Source organism: Propithecus coquereli, unplaced genomic scaffold, assembly GCF_000956105.1.
Source record: "Propithecus coquereli isolate 6110/MARCELLA unplaced genomic scaffold, Pcoq_1.0 Scaffold655, whole genome shotgun sequence".
Lineage (NCBI taxonomy): Eukaryota > Metazoa > Chordata > Mammalia > Primates > Indriidae > Propithecus > Propithecus coquereli.
The window spans coordinates 591,003-609,896 of NW_012152563.1; the positions used below are offsets into that span (position 1 = coordinate 591,003).

The following is an 18,894-nucleotide window of genomic DNA, read 5'->3' on the forward strand; positions in this document are numbered from 1 at the left end:
AGCGCCCCAGAATGCTGACCTGAGGGGGCGCATGGCCTTGACCTCTGCCCCTGCGAGGGAAGAGCCAGGGTCCTGTTGGGGCCACAGACTGGCCCAGCCTGGCTCACCCCACACTCCGCCTCCTCCTGCGGTGCCAGGGGCCCCACTGTCCTGGAACTTTCCCGCCGTTTATTTATCACAACGGACGTCCTGCCAGGGAGCCTTCCTAGCAGGCTGACGCCCTCGGCCTGGGTCTCCTCTGGCTTCCCCTGTGGACGGAGAGAGGACGGTCATTCCGGGCCGTGGGGCCCACAGACCCCTGGACTCAGTTTGGGACGTGTGCTCTGCGTGCCGGCTCCTTGCTGGGCCCCGGGCCGGGGTGGGGTCCTCAGGGAACCAAGACGTCCCCACTGTTACCTGAGATCTCACCTGAGATCTCCGATCTCTGGGTCAGGCAGGCCCGGCGAGGTACCAGCCCTGCCGTCCTGGGAGAGGAGAGCTCCCACCTCATCTCGTCCTGGGGGCGCAGCCACGCCCAGGCCCAGACCCAGACCCGTTCATGTTCCTTCTCATCCTGTCTGCGCTTCCGCACGCCTGCACGCGTACTACGTGTCTTTGTGTCGTGCGTGTGCATACGGCGTGCGCAGTAGCCCCCACGCACGGCTGCGCTCCCCACTGCCCCGGCTGTCAGTTATCAGTGGTCAGCCCTGGTCTGAAAATATGAATGGGAAGTTCCAGACGTGAACAATTCATAAATTCCCAGTCTCTGCGTAGCATGACGGAAGCGTGCGCCGTCGGACTGGGCTGCGGCCCCCGGGCTGTGTGCCGCCTGCTGTCAGTCACCGAGCAGTCGGTCGGTCATCAGAGCAAAGCTCCGCGGCGCTTACATCCGGGTGACCCCTATCGCACTCAGCAGTGGCCCCAAAGCGCAGGCGTCGTGGCGCCGGCACACGGTGGTAATTGTTCTACTTCATTACTAGTTACCGTTAATCTCTTACTGGCCTAATTTGTAAATTGAACCTTATCGTAGGTGTGTGCGGATGGGAGAAAACGTAGCATCTGTAGGGTTCAGTCCTATTTGCAGGTTCGGGCATCTGCCGGGGGTCCTGGGACGCGCCCCCGGGGGTAATGGGGACTGCCCCGGATCTTTGTAGAACGGGAGAGCGACCTGTATAGCCACGGAGGCGATCTTGCGATTCGGATGTAAGATCCTGCCTCCCGTCCAGCTTTTCCACCAAAGGCGTCTCATCTTGGGTGACTTGTTTAATTTCTCTGAGTCTTAGTGTAATAATATTATCCGTAAATAATAGAAGTCACCTCACCAAACTCTTGTGAGGATGTATCTGAGAAACACATTTGAAATCACATTACAGTATAAACATAGTAATAGATACATGTAAATTAATAATGCATAGAAATTTATCATTTTATCACATTTCCTCCCAGAGAGGATACTGAATCCATTTCACAGTGTTAAGCGGAGGTCAGGAATCTTTTATGTGAAGCAGAAGAAATAAATCCATGAATGCAATATGGCCACATACCTGACTGAGGCAATAACTTGGGGGGTACTAGCACAAAACCCAGGGTACCCTAGCAGCCAAGGCAAAAAGAGAAACACTCTGGCTTGTGGAGTCTTCATGGTCTGATTTGTAAAAGCTGAATAAAAAGTCCTGACATAAAGTGGGTGTTCACGCGTCGGTTCCTCACGCGGTGGTCACAGCATGGCCCAAATGCAGCGACTCGTGTCCTGGGAAGTGGACGGAGAGGTTCCCGTCCCTAACTGCTCCCGCCTCTTGCTGTCTCCTGGCCACAGCCCCCTGTTCTGAGATCCCGCTGCCTCTCCCTCCTCCTGTCTGGCACCGTCCCACCCCCGCTGACGCCCTCCGCTGATGTTTTCTCAGGTGGTGAAGCTGAAAGGCCAGGTGCTGTCGGTCATGTATCGGTTCCGCACCAAGAACCGGGAGTGGATGCTGATCCGCACCAGCAGCTTCACGTTCCAGAACCCCTATTCCGACGAGATCGAGTACATCATCTGCACCAACACCAACGTCAAGTACGTACCGCTGCGCGCCGGCCCCTGCGCCCTTCCTGGGTCTGGCGGCTTAGAAGCCCCTGTCCACTGCAGCTGGAAGTGTCCGCAGGACTGAGGAGCAGGCGCAGGGACACCGGGACCCTCCCAGGTTCCTCCGCACTTCCCTCCCAGTTCGTAAGAACCAACAGGACCCGGTGATGACCCCAGGCACTGCCTCCCTCCCGTGCCAGGCGCTCCGGTCTCTGTTCCTTTCTGTGTCCCCTGGGCACAGAGCCTGCCCGTGTGCCCCTGCTGCCTGTGCCCAGCCGCTTGGTCCCGCCGCAGCGCGGGGTGGAGGGAGAGAGGCTGAGCCTCTCGGCAGCTGTAGGGCCCGGGGCAGGTGTCCTGCGGGTGGGCGCCTCAGGGACAACTGGTTTCCCTGCTGCCCCGTCGTGGAAGCCTTCCTTCCTGCTGGGGCTGGAGTCCAGGATCCCTGCCGGCGTCGCCACCTCTGTGTCCAGACAGATCCGGGCTTCAGTCTCAGCCCTGCCGCTTCCTAGAACAAGTCACTTCGTCTCTTAGCCTTCACCTCCTCCTCCGTGAAGTGGGGCGACCACACCGCTCCCGTCGGGTCTCTAGGGATTAAATGAGGTCAAGCTACAGGCCAGACACGGGGTTCAACTCCTAGCACAGGGAGTGTGACCTTGGGCAGGTCCTACCTCCTCTCTGGGTTTGGTACAAGGCCAGGAAACCGACACGGCCAAAGACATCTGGACACGAGGACGTCCAAGCATGTAGGGGTGTGTGAAAGCCGTGCCCGGCGTGGGGCAGGACTGCAGCGTGCAGCAGCACAAGATGAGGCTGGCGTTGTCCTCGTGTCTGCCCATCCTGCTCAGCGGCCCCGCCGTCCTCCACTCTCCCAGCTTCAACGCTCGGATGGGGGTCTGTTTCCCACCCTGCTGCCGCCGCCTCCCCATCTGCCGACACCTCCTCTCGGCACTTGCCTCGCTCCACCCACCGCTGCTGTCCCCGAGCCCCTCAGAGTCGGGAGTCCCCCTCTTCCCAGGCAGCAGCACCCTGGGCATCCTCAGCCTGTCCCTGCTCCTGGGCCACAAGGCACAGACCGGACAGACGAGTCCGTGCGAGATCCCTCAGAGCGCGGTGACCTGGATTTCAATCCCAGCTCCCACCTGGCCAGGTCGCCTGCCCTTTCTCAGCCTCGGCTCACCTCGTCTGTAGAGAGAATCTCCAGAGAGAATAACAGAAGCTGTTGCCCCAGAATCTCAGAGGGTTTTGCAGATTCTGCACGTAGACATTGCACGTGCCACACGCGACCACGACCCCAGGCAGGGTCAGCCCGGGTATGGCGGGTCTGCGCCAGCCTCGACCCGCCACCTGCTGCAGCTGCGTGGCAGTTTCTCGAGCCTGCCTGCTGGCAACGCCAGATCTCGTCTGGTCTCCCGAGCGCTCTGCCTGCTTCCTCCCGCTGACTCCGGGCAGACCTCCTGCCTTCCAGCCCGCAGACGTGCCGGGCCCCTCCGCGTGACACCCCCGGCGCGAGCGCCTCCATCTCAGTGCCTCCTCTCCCCACCTCTTGGCTCCTGGCGGGGGCAAGGCCCCCTCCTTGCAGGGCCGAACCCTGCCCTTCCGTCATCCCCCTGCACGTGCCCCGTCCCCACGGCCCTCCCTTCCTGCCGTCCTCTCTGCGGGCTCCTCCCAGGCCTCCTCATCGGCCCCCTCCCGGCTCTCGGAGACCCTGGTTCTGCCAGCCCTGCCAGGTGCGTCTGTGGGAACCTCCTCCTTTTAACCCCTGTCGCCCAGCTTTGCCCCGACGCGGTTGAAACTGCTTCCCCAGCAGCCCCCCGAGACCCACGTGGAGTGGCTGGTTCTCGCTGGGCATTGTCCCCGCTCTGTCTGTCTGGCCAGCTCTTATTTCTTCTCCCCTGCTGACGTGACACTCTGATTCTTCCACCCCCATCATCTAGTCGAGACTTCCTTGGTTGTGAGTACAGCAGGAATAGGTACAGTCGTGGACACAGGGATGCAAAAAGAGAACGTTACTTTAACTTTTTCTGCATCTGAGTTTAGTTGAACTCAGTAAACTCGGTCCAATGGAGGGTGTTTTATGTTCCCACTTCCCCCAGTTTGGGAAGGGGGTTCTGCACTCAGGGAGAGAGAGGGGCCCCAGTCTGGCTCGTGTGTGGCCTGGCCGTGAAGAAAACGGTGAAGCTTGAGACACAGAGTGCGGGTGAGACGCGGAGCTCCGGACTGCACGGCGCTGCCTTTGCTCAGCAGGCCGGTCATTTCCAGGAGCCCGAACAGAGCCGGCAGGGTGTGCCCACTGCCCAATGGGGCTGCCCAGGAGGGAGAGCAGAAGGGAGGCCAGCCTGGGCCAGCTTAGCGCCTGCTCGAGCCGGCCGTGTCCCCAGGCCCATGCTCCCCGTCGGGGCCCCACTCCAGACATCAGGTGAGACTCGGGCTCCAGTAACGTGGAGAACGTGGGAAGGGGCCGGCAGGAGGCACAGGCAAGATCCGTGGGGACACGGGAGGAGAGAACAAGCACTTGTCCCCGGGCCTCGGAGCAGGCACCCGGGGTAGCCCTGCGTGGGGCTTGGGGAGAGCAAACGTCTCCCCTTAAAACGAAGCCCGGCTGAGGTTTTGCTCCTCTGAACGTCAGGCAGTGTTGACAACACAGGAAAACCGTTTCGTCCGGGGCCTGTGCCTGCATATTTCCCGGGGACAGCTCCTCGGGGTCCCCAGCATCAGAGTGCCCCTCGGGACAGCGTCACCCCCAAGCCTGAATCCAGTGTCTCTGAACGCGAGGCTTCCGTGGCGAAGTCGTCGGAGGAGTTCACTGTGGACGGCAGGGGCAGTGACAGCCGTGGACGTGACGGCCGCCTTGTCTGAATCGGGAGACGCAGCTGTGCCGGCGGCAGGCAGACTCGCCGCAGAAAGTCCTCACGTGCTTGTGCTCGCGGGGAAAACCTGCAAGCTCGGTTGCGTTCAGTCAAGAGCATCCAAGAGAAACTTCCGGTGAAATCGAGTGTTTAATGTTTAGCGCTTGTGCAAAGCTGCCGCGGAGAAGACGTCTCTATCACCCTGCCTTTCTTCCCTCTTCCTTCAACATAACGAAGTCCAGAAGAGCACAGACGGATTTAAATGCTGCTCACGCTGCTTCGAAATGAGCCTCGTCTCAGCGGGAGACAGGCCTGGGTGTCGGGGGCGACAGTCTCTCACGGGCAGTTTCTGCGTGTGAGTCATCTCGGGGTTCACCTGTGCACACCCAGCTTCTTCCAGCGTCTCTTTAGGGGAGGGTGCGAAGTTCGGGCCAAGCCCTTTTCCCGGGGACAGCAGTGTCCCAGAGCCACCGCAGCTTCTCACAGGCACAGCTGCTGACTGTGCGTCTCGACACACCGTGTGGTCTTCCCGCGAGCCAGCGACCGTCACACGAGCGAGGCGTCCCCGCGGTGCCGGCTGGCAGTGGACGGGGTGGGCAGAGCAGGGTGGGCACAGAAGGAGGTTTCATTCCTGCTCTCTGCAGGGACAGCAGCCGGGACGAGGCTGCCACACCCGGTCACAGAGCCCGAACCCGGGAGCTGCCCGGTGCCTCCCTCCCGCTCACCTCAGCAGGTACCTGGCACAGAACCAGGCCCACGGGTCTGTCTGGGCTCCTCTCTCCAGCCCGTCTCACCCTCTGCCTCTGCTGCCCAAGCCGCTGAAGCCTTTGCCGTCCCGCAAGTGAGCATCAGTCGTCCCAGCCTCGCCCCCGCCTTCCGCCAGGCCCCTGGGGAGCGCGTTCTCTCAGAACACACGCGGGACCACGCTGCGCCCTGCCCTGGTCAAGGCAATTCCAGTCCCCCTACCGGGCATTCCGAGTCCTTCGAATAGGCGTGTGACGGCGCTCGGTCCGCGGTCGGAGCGCGCAGAGCCCAGACGCTCCCACCGAATTCCAGTCACTCCCAGAGGCCCGACCTCGCGCTGCCTCCGCAGCCCCCGCGGCTGCTCACTCACTGGGCTGAGTGAAAACCTCGCTGCAGGGAGCGTCGGGGTGATTGACAGCCTCTGCCCTGCACCCTGCACCTGGCCGGCAGGAAGCCGGCTGCTGGTCCTCCCCACGGCCGCTGACGGAGGCCGTGCCCGGCTGCCGCGCGTCCTCCCCCCAGCAGCCCCGCTTTCTCCCTCCCTGGAATTCGCAAGCACACCGAGGTTTATTTTTATACCCTTGCCGTGAAACGTCTGAGCAGCCTCCCCAGGGCTCTATCTCAGGACGGGTCAGCAGCTTTCTTCCGCGCGCTCAGCTGTGGAAGCGGAAGCCCGAGCGGTGCAGGTGTGGATGTCCGGACCCCAGAGCCGGCGAGGTGCGGGTCCCAGGGATTTGCCAGCCGTGCCCGAGACCTGTGTTCTACTTCCCCGTGAGAGGACCTTTCTCCGGTCTGGAGCCCAGGGAGGAGCGAACGGGAGCAAACCCCCAGCCTGAAGCCCAGGGCCCCTCTCCTGCCTTCATGCAAACGGAAGCCCCGCCTTCGCTCCCCAGGGCACACAGCAGGCCCGGAGAAGGCCGGGCGTGGGGCACAGCTGACAACCCCCCTCAGTGGCCCTGCCCACTCCCTAGGATTCTGGGCTGGGGCTGGGCACAGCTGCGCCGCAGGTGGGAGCGGTGGTTATTTCCTGGAAAAACGCTTGCAGGGTGAGGAGTGAGCTCCGAAAGGGGCGGGTAGAGGGTGGCCCACGGATTCCTGTCGTGCAGGGGAGGTCCCTGCTCCAACCCCACAGAAACCTCCTGGTGGCTCAGTATGCCCAGGCTCTGGACGGGGAGACGTGGGACGACCTTCCTGCTACAGCCAGGGGCACTGTCCTGGGCTGGGGCAGCAGCCGGAAGGAGGACAGAGTGCAAAGTGCACGGCAGACAGATCCGCGGCTTGAACCCTGTGCGCCCCATGCTGGCCACGTCACCGGGCGCGTCACATAAACTCCCTGGGCCTCAGTTTCTCGATCTGTAACGCGGGAGTATGGCAGGGACGTAAAAGTGTTGGCGAAGGACCGGCTGCCGGTCCCACATTCTGATTTTCGTGGCCCCACAGGTGAGAAATGATGGTGCCCCCAAGACGTAAACCAAAGTAAAACGAAGCAAAACCATGGAGTAAGAATAAGAAAATATAGAAAGTTACGATTTTCTATTAACGAGTATATTAATTATTTTAAATTTTTTTAAATGTCAGCTTATTTTGACAATTACTGTTAGTGCCCCCACCTGCTGGCATGGCCGGCGTGGGCCGAGACCGCCCGGCGGGAAACCGCGCTGCGGGTTTGCTCCTTTGCGTTTCCTCCCGGCTCTGGCACCGGGGTTAAGAGGCAGCTTGTGTCCTCGGACAGAGCCTCGTTCTTCCTGCGCCGCGGTCCTGACTCCCCACGCTGCCATTGCCTGCCCCCCGTCTGTCTCCCCGAGACTGTCCGTCCTGTGGGGCAGGAGTCCGGCGGATTCTGAGCCGCGTGTGCAGTGACACCATTAAGTGCGGCTCGCTGAGTGGACTAATCTGGGCTTAACTCTCAATGACTGCTCAGCAGGTCCTCCCGCTGGGGCCTCGTCTAAACCGTCCTCCCTGCGGACGTTCACACAGGGCACCATGCGCGAGGCTTGGCTAGAGGAGGAAACGTGTTCAGATCCTGCACTTCTGTAATGCTAAGAAAAGGTTCAGAAACAGGATCCAACTTATTTTGTGTTTCTCCAGGGGCAGAATTGGAACCCCAAAATGGAAGTTGTAGGGAGGCAGGTTTGAGTTCTTGGGGGATGACTTTTCATGGTGATTTCTGCCTGCATGGAGTAGCTGCCCCCGGGTGTCAAAGTTGTTCTCTTAAATGGTTTTCTTAAACAGCGTAGCAGCCTCACTCGAAGTACAGGCTGTGGAGTCCTGATTTGGGGCATCAAAAATAAAACAATTAAAAGTGGAAAACAGTTTAGAGAGCCACTGGGTGTCGCCGCTGTGCCTGTGGGAACGGGGAGAGTTCCCGCCTTGCCCCGCGGTCAGCTGCCTGTGCTCCGTGACTCTCTTCGTCGTCGTCTTGTCTCCCAGGCAACTTCAGCAGCAGCAGGCAGAGCTGGAGGTGCACCAGAGAGACGGGCTCTCATCGTATGACTTGTCCCAGGTGAGTTTCTGTGACGTTCTTTCCCGACTGGAACTGTCTCCAGCCCAGTGGTCTGGGGACTCGGTTCAGCCCTTAGCTAGAGCCCCTCAGCCCACAGGGTGCTGCCGCCCCGTCCCCCCCTCAGCGCGCAGAGCGGCTGCAGGTGCCCCAGCGGCTGCCGTGGCTCTCGCTTGCGCAGCAGGGCTGGGAAGAGCGCACGGCCCGCGGAGCCCAGGCGGAGAACGGGCACCACAGGCAACCGGCCCTGGGCGTCTCCAGGGGCCGGTGGACGTGTCAGAAGGCCACGCATGAGCTCGTGCACCGGCGTCCTCAGGAGCAGCAAAAGCAGGCTCTGAACCTCTGCGGTCCTCCGGCCGCCCAGCCCTTCCCTGCCGTCCGTGTCCTCTTCTCCCTCCGTGTCCGCTTCCTGCCCGGCTCTGCCTCTCTTGCTGTGTCTCCTTCCCCGTCTCCTCCCGCTGCGTCTGACAGCTGGGCAGGCAGGAAACTGCGGGCTGGGTCCGAATCTGGCCTCTTCCCTAAATTAAACTTTATGTCCACTTTTCCTGGTATTTACAGTAAGTTGATGGTTTTTCATTTATCTCTCTAAGAAAGTGATCAGTGTGACTTCGTTGTCCTTTCTGTGACCTTCAGTCCACATCCCGCTCCCCGGCGCTTCTTGGCCTTCACATATAGAAAAGCTCCCGCACCCTGTAGAACGTTCTAGCCTGAAATGCCAGTGATTCCAGAGGGAGGGGCGCTGAGGGGGGAGCGCTGGGGACTCCCGGGATGGAAGCTCTGCGCCTCACACAGGGTTGCTGTCGTGTCTCCGTGTGCACACAGGTCCCTGTCCCCAACCTACCAGCCGGTGTTCACGAGGCCGGGAAGCCCGTGGAAAAGGCAGATGCGATCTTCTCCCAGGAAAGAGACCCTCGGTTTGCGGAAATGTTCGCAGGAATCGGTGCATGTAAGTTTCCACGCGGCACTGAGGTCGTGAGGATGTGGGGTTTCCAGGCCGTCTAGAGGAGGGGGCCACGGTGCTGAGTTTCGAGTAGCCCCCGCAGGGCGTAAGAGAAGCCTAAATACGGGGGAAGGAGCAGATCCTCGCTACTCCTGGCCTGGCCTCTTTCGTGCCGGCTGCCTGGGCACCCAGCGGGGCCTGGCATCTCGTCTTCACAACTCGAGGAGCTGAAATAAGTGGGCGCTATTATTCCATCGTGCAGTTTAGTTTTAGCCAAAGACACATCTCTGTAAAAAGTTGCGACTCAATCCCTAACACGCACAGGAAATGTGCAGTAAAAAAGAAAAACAAACATGGTCCGCTATCCTACCACCTGGGTACAACCATCTTTAACTTTTTGAAGTACATCCGTTCTGTTTCTGTCTACACAGATATATTCGTTTTATATCTGAAATTAAGCTCGCGCTGTCCAGCAGCTTACTGCTTTCACGTGCCAGTTCGCGTGAGCATGTCCCCAGACCATTGAACTACCCGAGTCATTTTTATCCCTTGCACAGCGCAGACTTGGTTAGTCCTCTCCGGCAGCCCCTGGGCCGCCTGCCTATGCTGCGCTGCTCAGAGGAGACGGGGCCGCTCTCGTTTAAGGTGGCATGGGGAGCCCGCGTGTCCGGCTGCTCACCCTCCCACGCTCATTACCACTGAGATTAGCAAAATACAAAATTCGGAAAGGTCTTTGTTAGGTCCAAAATCAGAAAAAAATATTCCATTTCATGTGGTCAAGGAATGTTTGCAAGATACAACGTGGTCAGGATCCGCTGAAGGGAGAAACCAGTGGGCTTATGAGCAGGAAGCGTGGAGAACCCTGTCATCGAGGGGAGCCCTGTCATCGAGGGAAGGGAACCCCAGTTGTGTCCTGCTGAGACTGATGAGCTGGAGACAGTGTGGACCGAGGTGAGGACAGGCCTCCGGTGGCGGAGGGAGCACACCTCAGTCCTGACGCCAGCGCGTTGGGGGCAGACGAAGCCGTCGTCCCCCTGGCCGTGCACCAGATGCCCAGGAACCAGGCAGGGTCCCCAGGCTGCTTCCTGCTGAGGGCCGCAGGTGCAGCTCAGCACCAAGCCCAGCTGCCAACACGAGCAGGACGCAGACCCGCAGCACGACGGGGAAGCCCCGCGGCTGGTCCCGAGGCCATGCGGACGTGCCACCTCCTACGTCGTAGTTCCCTTACAGAGAAACGTCATTTCGTCAACAAGAGGGCACAACAGAACATCTGGAAGTTTTTTTCTTCTCTCAAAACAAGCCTGACATATTTGTTCAGAGACCCCAGCGTCTCTGAGACACCGTGTGAACTTTCAGTGATGTGCAAACATAGACACCGTCCCGTGAAGGTGACAGAACAAACAAAAGACCAGCAGATGAGAAAAAAAGAAGAGGGAGAGGGTCCGACGGGAGGAATCAGCACAGACGTCCCCCTTTGGAAATGGACTTTCTTGGTAAAGAGGAGAAAGCGCAGGAAATCCTGAGTGTTTCTTCTCCAGAGGGTTCCAGGGCATCCCTGCATTTCCAAGAAGTTGCGTGTGGAGGAAAGCAGAGGTTTGACAGTGGGGAGTTAGTGCAGAGCAGACGAATGGTGAGAAATCCAAGTCAGTGAATTAGTATGAAACGTGGATTTTCCCAAAATGCAAAACTTGGGTCTTCCAACTGAAAAAGCACAGTGAATCCTAGACCAGAAGTTTTAAGGAAGCTCACACCTAGACATGGTCTGTTGTATTTACTTTTGTAAATATGAAGAATAAGGGAAAAAAATCTGCAAATATTGGGGGAAAAAAATTACCTTACCGACAAAGGGAAACCTTTAGTTAGGCTTCTCTGAGACACTAGTTACCAGAGTCTGGGGGAGTGGGGGGAAATATCTAGAGAATTTGGAAGAAAGTGTGTGACCCCCAATTTTCCCACCAGCCAAGCTTCTTTCATGTATGGGGAACAACAGAGAGACATTCTCAGACATGCACTAATTATACTTCCCCAAAAAATTACTTGCAAAAGATTGTGCTTGTTTGTGAAGCGAATCAAAATATAGAAGACAAGAGTGGACGTGATAGGTTGGAAAAGCAGTGGGATGAAAAACGAAACTAGCATCCCCTAGAATTGACGTAAAAATTATTAGAATATACAAAAGATCTAAACGACAGATAAAATCGAGAGTCTAAAATCTCAAATCAGTTCAACAAAGACCCAGACACATTTTGGACTGGGGGTGGGAAACAGATAGAAACTCCTCATCGGTATATACTGCTTGATCTCCCACATTCACAGAGGAATGTGGCTGCAAGTATGTAAACGTAAGCCCTGATGGCAGGGAGAGAAAGGAAGGGAGGGAGGGAAGGAAGTCTTGCTCCAAATCACTTCCAAGGAAAGACAAGAAAATGTTTAGCAAATCACAAAATAGAAGAAAATTAAGTGAGTTAGCCAGAAAGTATGACTATCAATAGTGACAAAAATAAGTTGACTCCCGGCCAGTAGCCGAGTAACACGCTGCCAGATACGACGCAACGAAACAAAGTGAAAGCAACTATTTAACGCGCAGGAGTGAGCGCAGGAGATGCTCTGCAAACCCAAGCAGAGAGCAGAGCTGTCAGTGTCACCACAGAACAATCTCGTGTCCAGTGGGCAAAGAGGCTTATTTTATACAGATACAAGATGTAACCTAAAATAAGCACGCATTAACAAACGTCATGCACATTGAAACACGCGGAAACCAGAGTGATCAGAAACACAGGAAGATGCGGATGAAGCCACGCTGTAGTGCGAGACCTCAGTGGGCCGCTCTCCGTTCTTTCAGTGGTGGAGGCTGAGGCGGAGGATGACGAAATGGCAGGTCCGGGTCGCATCGCTGATAAATAGGGCGGAGCTGGGGTTCGAGCACAGGGACCGCGCGTCAGAGGATCCTCTCCACCTGCCCCGGGGCTTCTGCGACCCTGCGGGGAGGCAGGATGGGGGGACGCGGTGTCTGGGAAGGAGCCGTCACTCGTTCCTTTAACCTTCCCGACGCTCGCAAAGGGCCTTGCTCGGGTGCTCGGTGTGCCAGGGAGGCCCCAGGAGATGCGGGTGCAGGGGGAGGGCAGCGGGGGCCGCGTGCGGGTGGCTGCCCCGGCGTGTGTCCTCCTGCTCTCCACGCACCCCCGCCATTCTCCGGTGGCCTCCCCTGCGGTCTGCAGGGCGGGGAACCTTCATGAGTGACTCCTGCTCTGTTTTCCTAGCGGAGAAGAAGATGATGAGCTCGGCGTCCGCGGCAGGAAGCCAGCAGATCTACTCCCAGGGGAGCCCGTTCCCCCCCGGACACTCGGGGAAGGCCTTCAGGTACGTGCCAGGGAGGCCCTGACTAACGTCAGGTAGCGGTCCCTGGCCCGCCGGCCCTGGGCCACGCTGGGGCTGCCGGCAGCTCTGTGAGCCTCCCCGAGTTGCCACAGATGCTCGGTGTGAGTTGACGTGGAAGCCACTGTGTTCCGTAGCGGTGCCTGCTGGGTATAAGGGAGTAAGTCGGCCGGGTCCCAGGTGGGGCCAAGCTGGGAACAGCTGACAAGGTGGCAGGGAGTATCCTGTCCCCTGGTTCCCAGAGGCCATGGCCAAGTCCAGGAAGAGTGGACGCCTCAGCCCGTCACGTCTGGCATCAGCCCGCAGGGTGCCGAAGGGTACAGGCAGGTGTCCGGCCTTCCCAGGGCTTGGTTCTTGGAGGTCACCAGGAAGCCCTGATATCACCAGGCAAGCCTGGCTCCAGGGACCGCTGGGGACACAGAAGCATGACCTGGGAGGACAGCCAGAGGAGAGGCTGGCAGCCAGAGGAGAGGCTGGCAGTCCTCGGGGAGGCTGTGCGGGCCCTCGCATGTGCCCACCAGACGCCCCCGGGCTCCCCAGACCCGGTGCCTGGCAGGCAGGTCTTCTCACACAGCCCCATCTCCAGCGGGCGCAGCTGGCACCAGGGTGCCCTGGCCACTCGGGGATGAGGACTCGCGCACAGACTCCTGGAGACGCGTGGGCGGCTCAGCGCCTGCGACCTGGATCAGCAGGCCCTGGAGTGGCCCTGGCCAGTCCCACAGCTCGGTGCCGCGGGACTCGGTCTGGGCTCTGAGACCTCTGGCCTGGGGACAGCAAGACGAGGTGGCAGCCCCTGACCCGTGTCACCGCAGGTCACATGGCTCTGCTGAGCATCGGTCAGGACCTCAGACTCCCCTGTGCCACCGGGTGCCCCAGCCACACACTGTCCCAGCCCTGCCCACTCATGTCCCTGGGCTCCTTGTGACACTGCTGCTCGTCCCTTTCTCTGGACGAGGGGAGCAGGGAGGGTGCAGCAGCAAGAGCTGAGGAAGGGACAGCATTCGGGGCGAGGGGACGGCAGCCAGACTGGCCAGAGAGGGCCTAGCCACCCCCTCAGCTACGTCTGGGAGCAGAAGTCAGCTCTGCGTCCTGGTGGGGCGGCACACGGGCCTGGGAACAGGCTGAGCACAGCCGGGAGGAGGCGAGGCCAGGGGAGGCCGCGTGGAGGGAGAGGCAAAGGATGAGGCTGCGGTGGGCGCCGGGGCCGCGCTGGGCGGACAGCATCACCGACAGGGAGGAGGGAGGCCGCGGCCATGCCCAGGACGGACGGCGCAGCGAGGCGCAGAGCCGGGTGAGGCAGCTGTCGTGGGGGCAGAGCAGTGGGGCACGTGGAGGGCAGCGACAGCTCGGGTGGCCGGCTGTGTGGGGACGGTCCAGGCAGTGCCCGAGCGCCTGTGCAGGCCTGGCACGGGGACGGCGCTTGCCGAACGCTGGCTTGCGAGGCGAGGGGACGGGAGGACGCCTGTGCGGCCACAGCCTGGGGCATGGGCAGACTCGACGGAACGTCTGGAAGGCTGGGCCGGCGCGGGCCGGGGTCGAAGGACTCTGGGCTGACGCGGCCAGAGGGAGCCCCGAGCTGCCCAAGGAATGGCACTGCTGGCCCCACGCTGCGTCCTCGCCCAGAGTCCTGCCGCTGTGGCCCCTGCCGTCTGTGCCAGGGTGGCCCGAGGGTCCTGGGGGGCTGGGCACAGGGGCCGGCCCTTTGCCCCAAGAAGCCTGTCCCTTCAGCCAGGGCACCTGTCCAGGGCCAGCGATGCTATAGCTGGTCCTCGCCGGTCAGCGTCCTGTGGGGAGGACGCTGGAGGGTGCGGGAGAGGCCCTCCCCGACAAGAGCGGTCAGAAAACGCCCTCGGAAGTCACACGTTGGTCAGGAAGGAGAATGGGACAGGAGCTCTGGCGTTAAGTCAGGAATTGACCTTGGGAAGATGAAAATGCCTCCTTCTACCTGCGCAGCTGAGCGTGCCCGCACCGGCCAGCGCAAGGCTGTGTCTGACGCTCTCGGTTTCTCCCCATTTTAAGAGGGATCGGTGTAGAAAAAACGTCAGAACACGGGAAGTAAAATCAGTAAAATTGTGCCCAGTCTTCTGACGGGTCTACAGTCCGCCTTTCTCCCAAAGCTGAGCTGAAAATCCACCGGCACCAAAAGCCTCTGTGACTACCCGCTCCCGCCACTCGGCTGGTTCCTGGGACCCAGCACGGGCCCTGCGTGCAGAGCTGCCGGCAGGAGGCGGGGCCTGAACAAAGCGAACGTCTGCCTCAACCTCCCCGTCCTCGCGCAGGGGGAGGCTCCCTGGAGGAGGCGCCTAGCCGTGCAGATGGCGCGGGAGGACAGGCTCAGGGCACCAGCCTGCGAGGAACATGCAGAGCACTGCACACAGCAGGTGCCTAATACAGACATGCTGAGTTCAGGCCATGATAAACTGAAGGTGGAAGAGGCAGGCTCTGGGTGGAGGACCAGGCCCGTCCTGCAGGTTTCCAGGCTCTTCTTGGTGCTCGGAACGAAGCAACAGCCACGCCGGAGACCCTGGAAGGAGCAGCCGAGCCGGCACGGAGGAGGCGTCGGCCGCGAGATGGACTCTCGCGCCCACAGCGTCTCTCTTCCCGGAAACCGAACCACCCGCTCACCCGCCCAGAGCACGGGACGCGCAGGGCTGGGGCGAGGCTGAGGAGGGCACGGTGCCGGACGCGTCGGGTAGGGCGAGGGGAGGGCGCACCGGACAGCCCAGCTTTGGGGCTCAGCCAGTGTCGTTGTCACGTGTCGCACGGAGACAGCGTGCGGGGAGGCGGCCAGGCGGCCACTCGGGCAAACGCATCTTCTTCCCTTCCAGCTCCTCAGTGGTTCACGTGCCCGGAGTGAACGATATCCCGTCCTCCTCCTCGACAGGCCAGAACATGTCCCAGATCTCCCGGCAGCTAAACCAGAGCCAGGTGGCGTGGGCGGGGAGTCGGCCGCCGTTCCCGGGACAGGTATGGGTGTCTGTGCGGGTGTTCCCGAAGCCCGGAGAGGCAGGGCGCTCTGGGACGTGCTTTCTCTGGGTCCCGGCTCCGGGGCAGCTCCCAGCTGGGGCCGACCACCCCGGCAGCAGCTGCCCCCAAAGGCTCGGAGAGCTAAGGCCCCAAACCTGGCGCCACGTGTGACCTCTGCCGCCTTTGCTCCTCACAGCCTCGCCCTGGCAGCGAGCAGGGCGGGGCAGAGACACCCCATCAGGAATGAGCCCCCTTCCACTGTCTGAACCTCTGGCTGCTCCTGCGCCAGGCGGGCATGAGAACACCCACCCGTGCGGCGCACCCGGCTCCCCCGCAGTCACTGTGAGACGGGTGTCAATTGGGCTGAGGGTTCTAACTGCTCATGACACCAGGGCCCCAGAACCAGAAGCCAGAGGGCCCAGGTCGCTGTGGCCCTGGGGGTCCCTTCAACAGCCAGACCGGCCTCAAAGACCCTGCAGTTCTTGGGCCCCCACACATCAGCTTGATCCCAGGCCTGTGCCCCGCCAGCCGGGAGGGCCACAGGGAGCCACTGTCACCCTAGGCAGGCACTGCCTCTGCCTGCTGCGCCTGCCGGGGACAGTGACCGGCCTGGGGCAGCGGGAGGTCTGCTGGTGGTGCGCCCATCTCTTCGCCTTGTCCTGACTGCAGCTAATCCCCTCTCAGTCCAGCAAGACCCAGTCGTCTCCCTTTGGGATCGGAACGAGCCACAGCTACCCGGCGGACCCCTCTTCTTACAGCCCCCTCTCCAGCCCGGCTACCTCCTCGCCCAGCGGGAATGCCTACTCCGGCCTCGCCAACAGGACTCCCGGCTTCGGTAGGTGGGGAGCGAGGGGAGGCAGTCCTGGGAGAGGCAGCGGAAACGCCTCTGAGCATCGTGAGTCGGGGGGCGGAGCCCCGAGCTCCTGGAGGTTTCCAAGCGGAGGCCTGCGGTGTTCCTAAGAGACCGGGCGCTTCGACCTTGGCCTCGTGATTTGCTGTTTCCATTTCCAAGGACTGGGCTTGTGTCCTTGTGCTCATGTGACCTGCAGGCTGTTTCAGCCCTTTACAGCCCTTGGCAAGGATTTTCGGTCCCCTAAATCAAAAACCCGATAGTCTCGTTTCAAAAAACTAGAGAATGGTTACAGGGACAATCAGTTGTGTGACTAACACTGTAAAGTTTTCTCTCTCTTGTTAACATTAAGAGAGGGATCCTGTCTCCTGTCAGAACACCTGTCTTAGGTTTGCTAATGAAACCTCAGGCCACAAAGGGTTAAGGACCAGCGCTGCTCACTGGGCCTGGATTCAGTGAACCTCCTCACAGGTCTGCGGGGCCTCCACTGCCCCCCAGGAGGGGCTTGCGAGGAACCCGGGTCCTGGGGAGAACCCAGTGCCTGTTCCCTCTCTCTGTCCTCTCTCTCTCTCTGTGGGGGCTGTCGCTGGGCGATGCCCAACAGTGTGGCCCACAGGCCTTTTCCCTGAAGCACTGGGCTTTCTCAGGTGAGCAGGAAGCTGGACCCAAACATCCGAAAGCCCGTGTGGCAAGGTGAAAGCTTCATTTAAGCCGCCTGTCTGTCAGGCTCACGAGAAAGGCGGTGCCGTCCCCAGCCCAGCCCGCGAGGTGCATTTGCCGCCCACCTCCACCTGGCACAGCAGCAGGTCCCCCCACCACCCGCCCAGCCCGGGGGCCTGGGGCTCAGCCTTCCCTGCCCCCTGGGGCCAGCTGGCCCCTCCAGCATCAGTCCCGGGTCCCTGGCTGTGGTCCCAAGTGCGGCTCTTACCTGACGTCGCCTCGTCATTCCGTGAAGCTGAGTTCAGAAGCGCAGTCGCCTGTTTCGGGAGGGAGAAGCAGAGGCGGCTGCTTTCCCGTCAGCCGGGTGCTCAGCTGGGGACCTCCGACTCCCGGAGAGCACCAGCTCCCCCCGGTCTCGCTGAGAACCTTCTCTGTCTGGCTGCCCCGCCCGGGTGTGGGGAGACCCTGGCCGCCTGCTGGGGGGCCCTGTGCAAAGGCACCTGGTCCCGACCCACTCAAAGGCGCTGACGTACTCAACAGCCTTCAGCGCCAGGCCTTGCGGACTCACTGCCGGACAGAGCGGGGAGCCCCGGCCCCGCCCAGCGAAGGGCACAGTCCGAGTCGAGGCAGGGGGCACAGGCAGGTAGAGGGAGGCGGGCAGGGCGGTGCTGCGGGGGCAGAAGCCACAGGCCCTTGGGGCTGAAGCCAGGATGGTCCTCGTGTCTGCTGGGCCGGGAGAGGCTGCAGAGCAGAACTGACCTGCGTCCCCCGCAGGGCCCTGGAGCCTCGCGCTGTGGCCGTGACGAGACAGGGTGGGGGTGGGGGCGGGCCACCTCCCTGCCCTGACAACCAGCGCCTTTAGCTCCGTGCATCTGTCTCGTCCCCACTAAGCGAACGCCAGGCCCGAGTGTAAGTGGAGACAGGTCCCAGGAAGGACAAAGCCCCGGGAAGAGGCCACCGCACAGGGACAAGAACAGGGTCGGTCACATGCATGGAGCTCTAGGCGCAGCTGCCATTTCTGCAGTTTCCTTGGCACTGGCTCCCACTGAGGTCATGGTGACGATGATGATGGTACTGACAGCTAAGCTAACCCTCACGGGAGCTTCCCATACGCCAGCTCAGAGCGTCCATTTAATGCTCTCAGTGGCCCTCAGAAGGAGCTAGCGTTCTCACTCCCATTTCACAGGTAAATAAACTGAGGCGCGGTGAGGTAGGGCAGCTTGCCCAGGGCCGCCTCCTGCTGAGTAGCAGAGCCGTCTCGGGAGCAGGAATCAGACCTGGCGGCACGTTTGAGGCCCACGCTCTGTGCTTCCCACCAGCTTCCAGCCCCCTCTCCAGGGATCCTAGGATCGAGAGGACCTGGCTGTCTCTGCATATGTGCCTGGATTTACATTAATGAGAAGGGGCTGGGCCCTCAGTGTGGGACGGGAAGAGAGCACAAAGCAGATGCATCAAGGACTGAGGTGTTTGCTGTGGCCTCTGGCAGGAGCTGTTGGTGTGGGCCGGGTGTGAGTGTGCTTGGGAGCCCAGCTGCGGAGCAGGGGCAGGTGGCGACGAGGGGACAGGCCGAGGAGGCGGCAGGAGGGCGGCTGGGGCTTGGGAGGGGGAGGAAGAAGACCTCATGGTAGCTGTAGCGGTTTCCAGAGTCCCCCGTGGTGAGGGGGCGGCAGGAGGACAGCCCCCCACGCCGGCAGCGGGGCCCAGGCAGAGCCGTCGGGCTCAGGTCAGGGTGGGCAAAGCGAACCGGAGGCACTTGCAGAGGGGGACGCCAGACCCCCTCCTGACCATGGGGTCATCCTCCACCCCTGGGGGTTAAGGGGCAAGCTTAGGTTGAGCTGGAGGGAAGCGGGGGTTGTTTGTTAGCAAGGACGGCGGTGCCCGGAGGGCGCAGCGGGAGGTGCAGGGAGCAGAGCGGGGACGGGTGGCTGCAGTGGGACAGAGCAGTCTCCATTAACGGGCAGTTGCATC

At 60.9% G+C, this 18,894-nt stretch overlaps 1 protein-coding gene across 1 annotated transcript in view; it reads left to right on the forward strand.

Moving 5' to 3' along the window:
- Positions 1 to 18,894, forward strand: part of ARNT2 (aryl-hydrocarbon receptor nuclear translocator 2) — a 141,703-nt gene that overhangs the window by 109,817 nt on the left and 12,992 nt on the right. The window contains exons 11-16 of the mRNA XM_012660097.1: positions 1,884 to 2,035; positions 8,065 to 8,137; positions 8,957 to 9,080; positions 12,335 to 12,434; positions 15,278 to 15,416; positions 16,101 to 16,251. Of these exons, the coding sequence (XP_012515551.1) occupies positions 1,884 to 2,035; positions 8,065 to 8,137; positions 8,957 to 9,080; positions 12,335 to 12,434; positions 15,278 to 15,416; positions 16,101 to 16,251 (739 nt within the window). The remainder of the gene's footprint in view (positions 1 to 1,883; positions 2,036 to 8,064; positions 8,138 to 8,956; positions 9,081 to 12,334; positions 12,435 to 15,277; positions 15,417 to 16,100; positions 16,252 to 18,894) is intronic.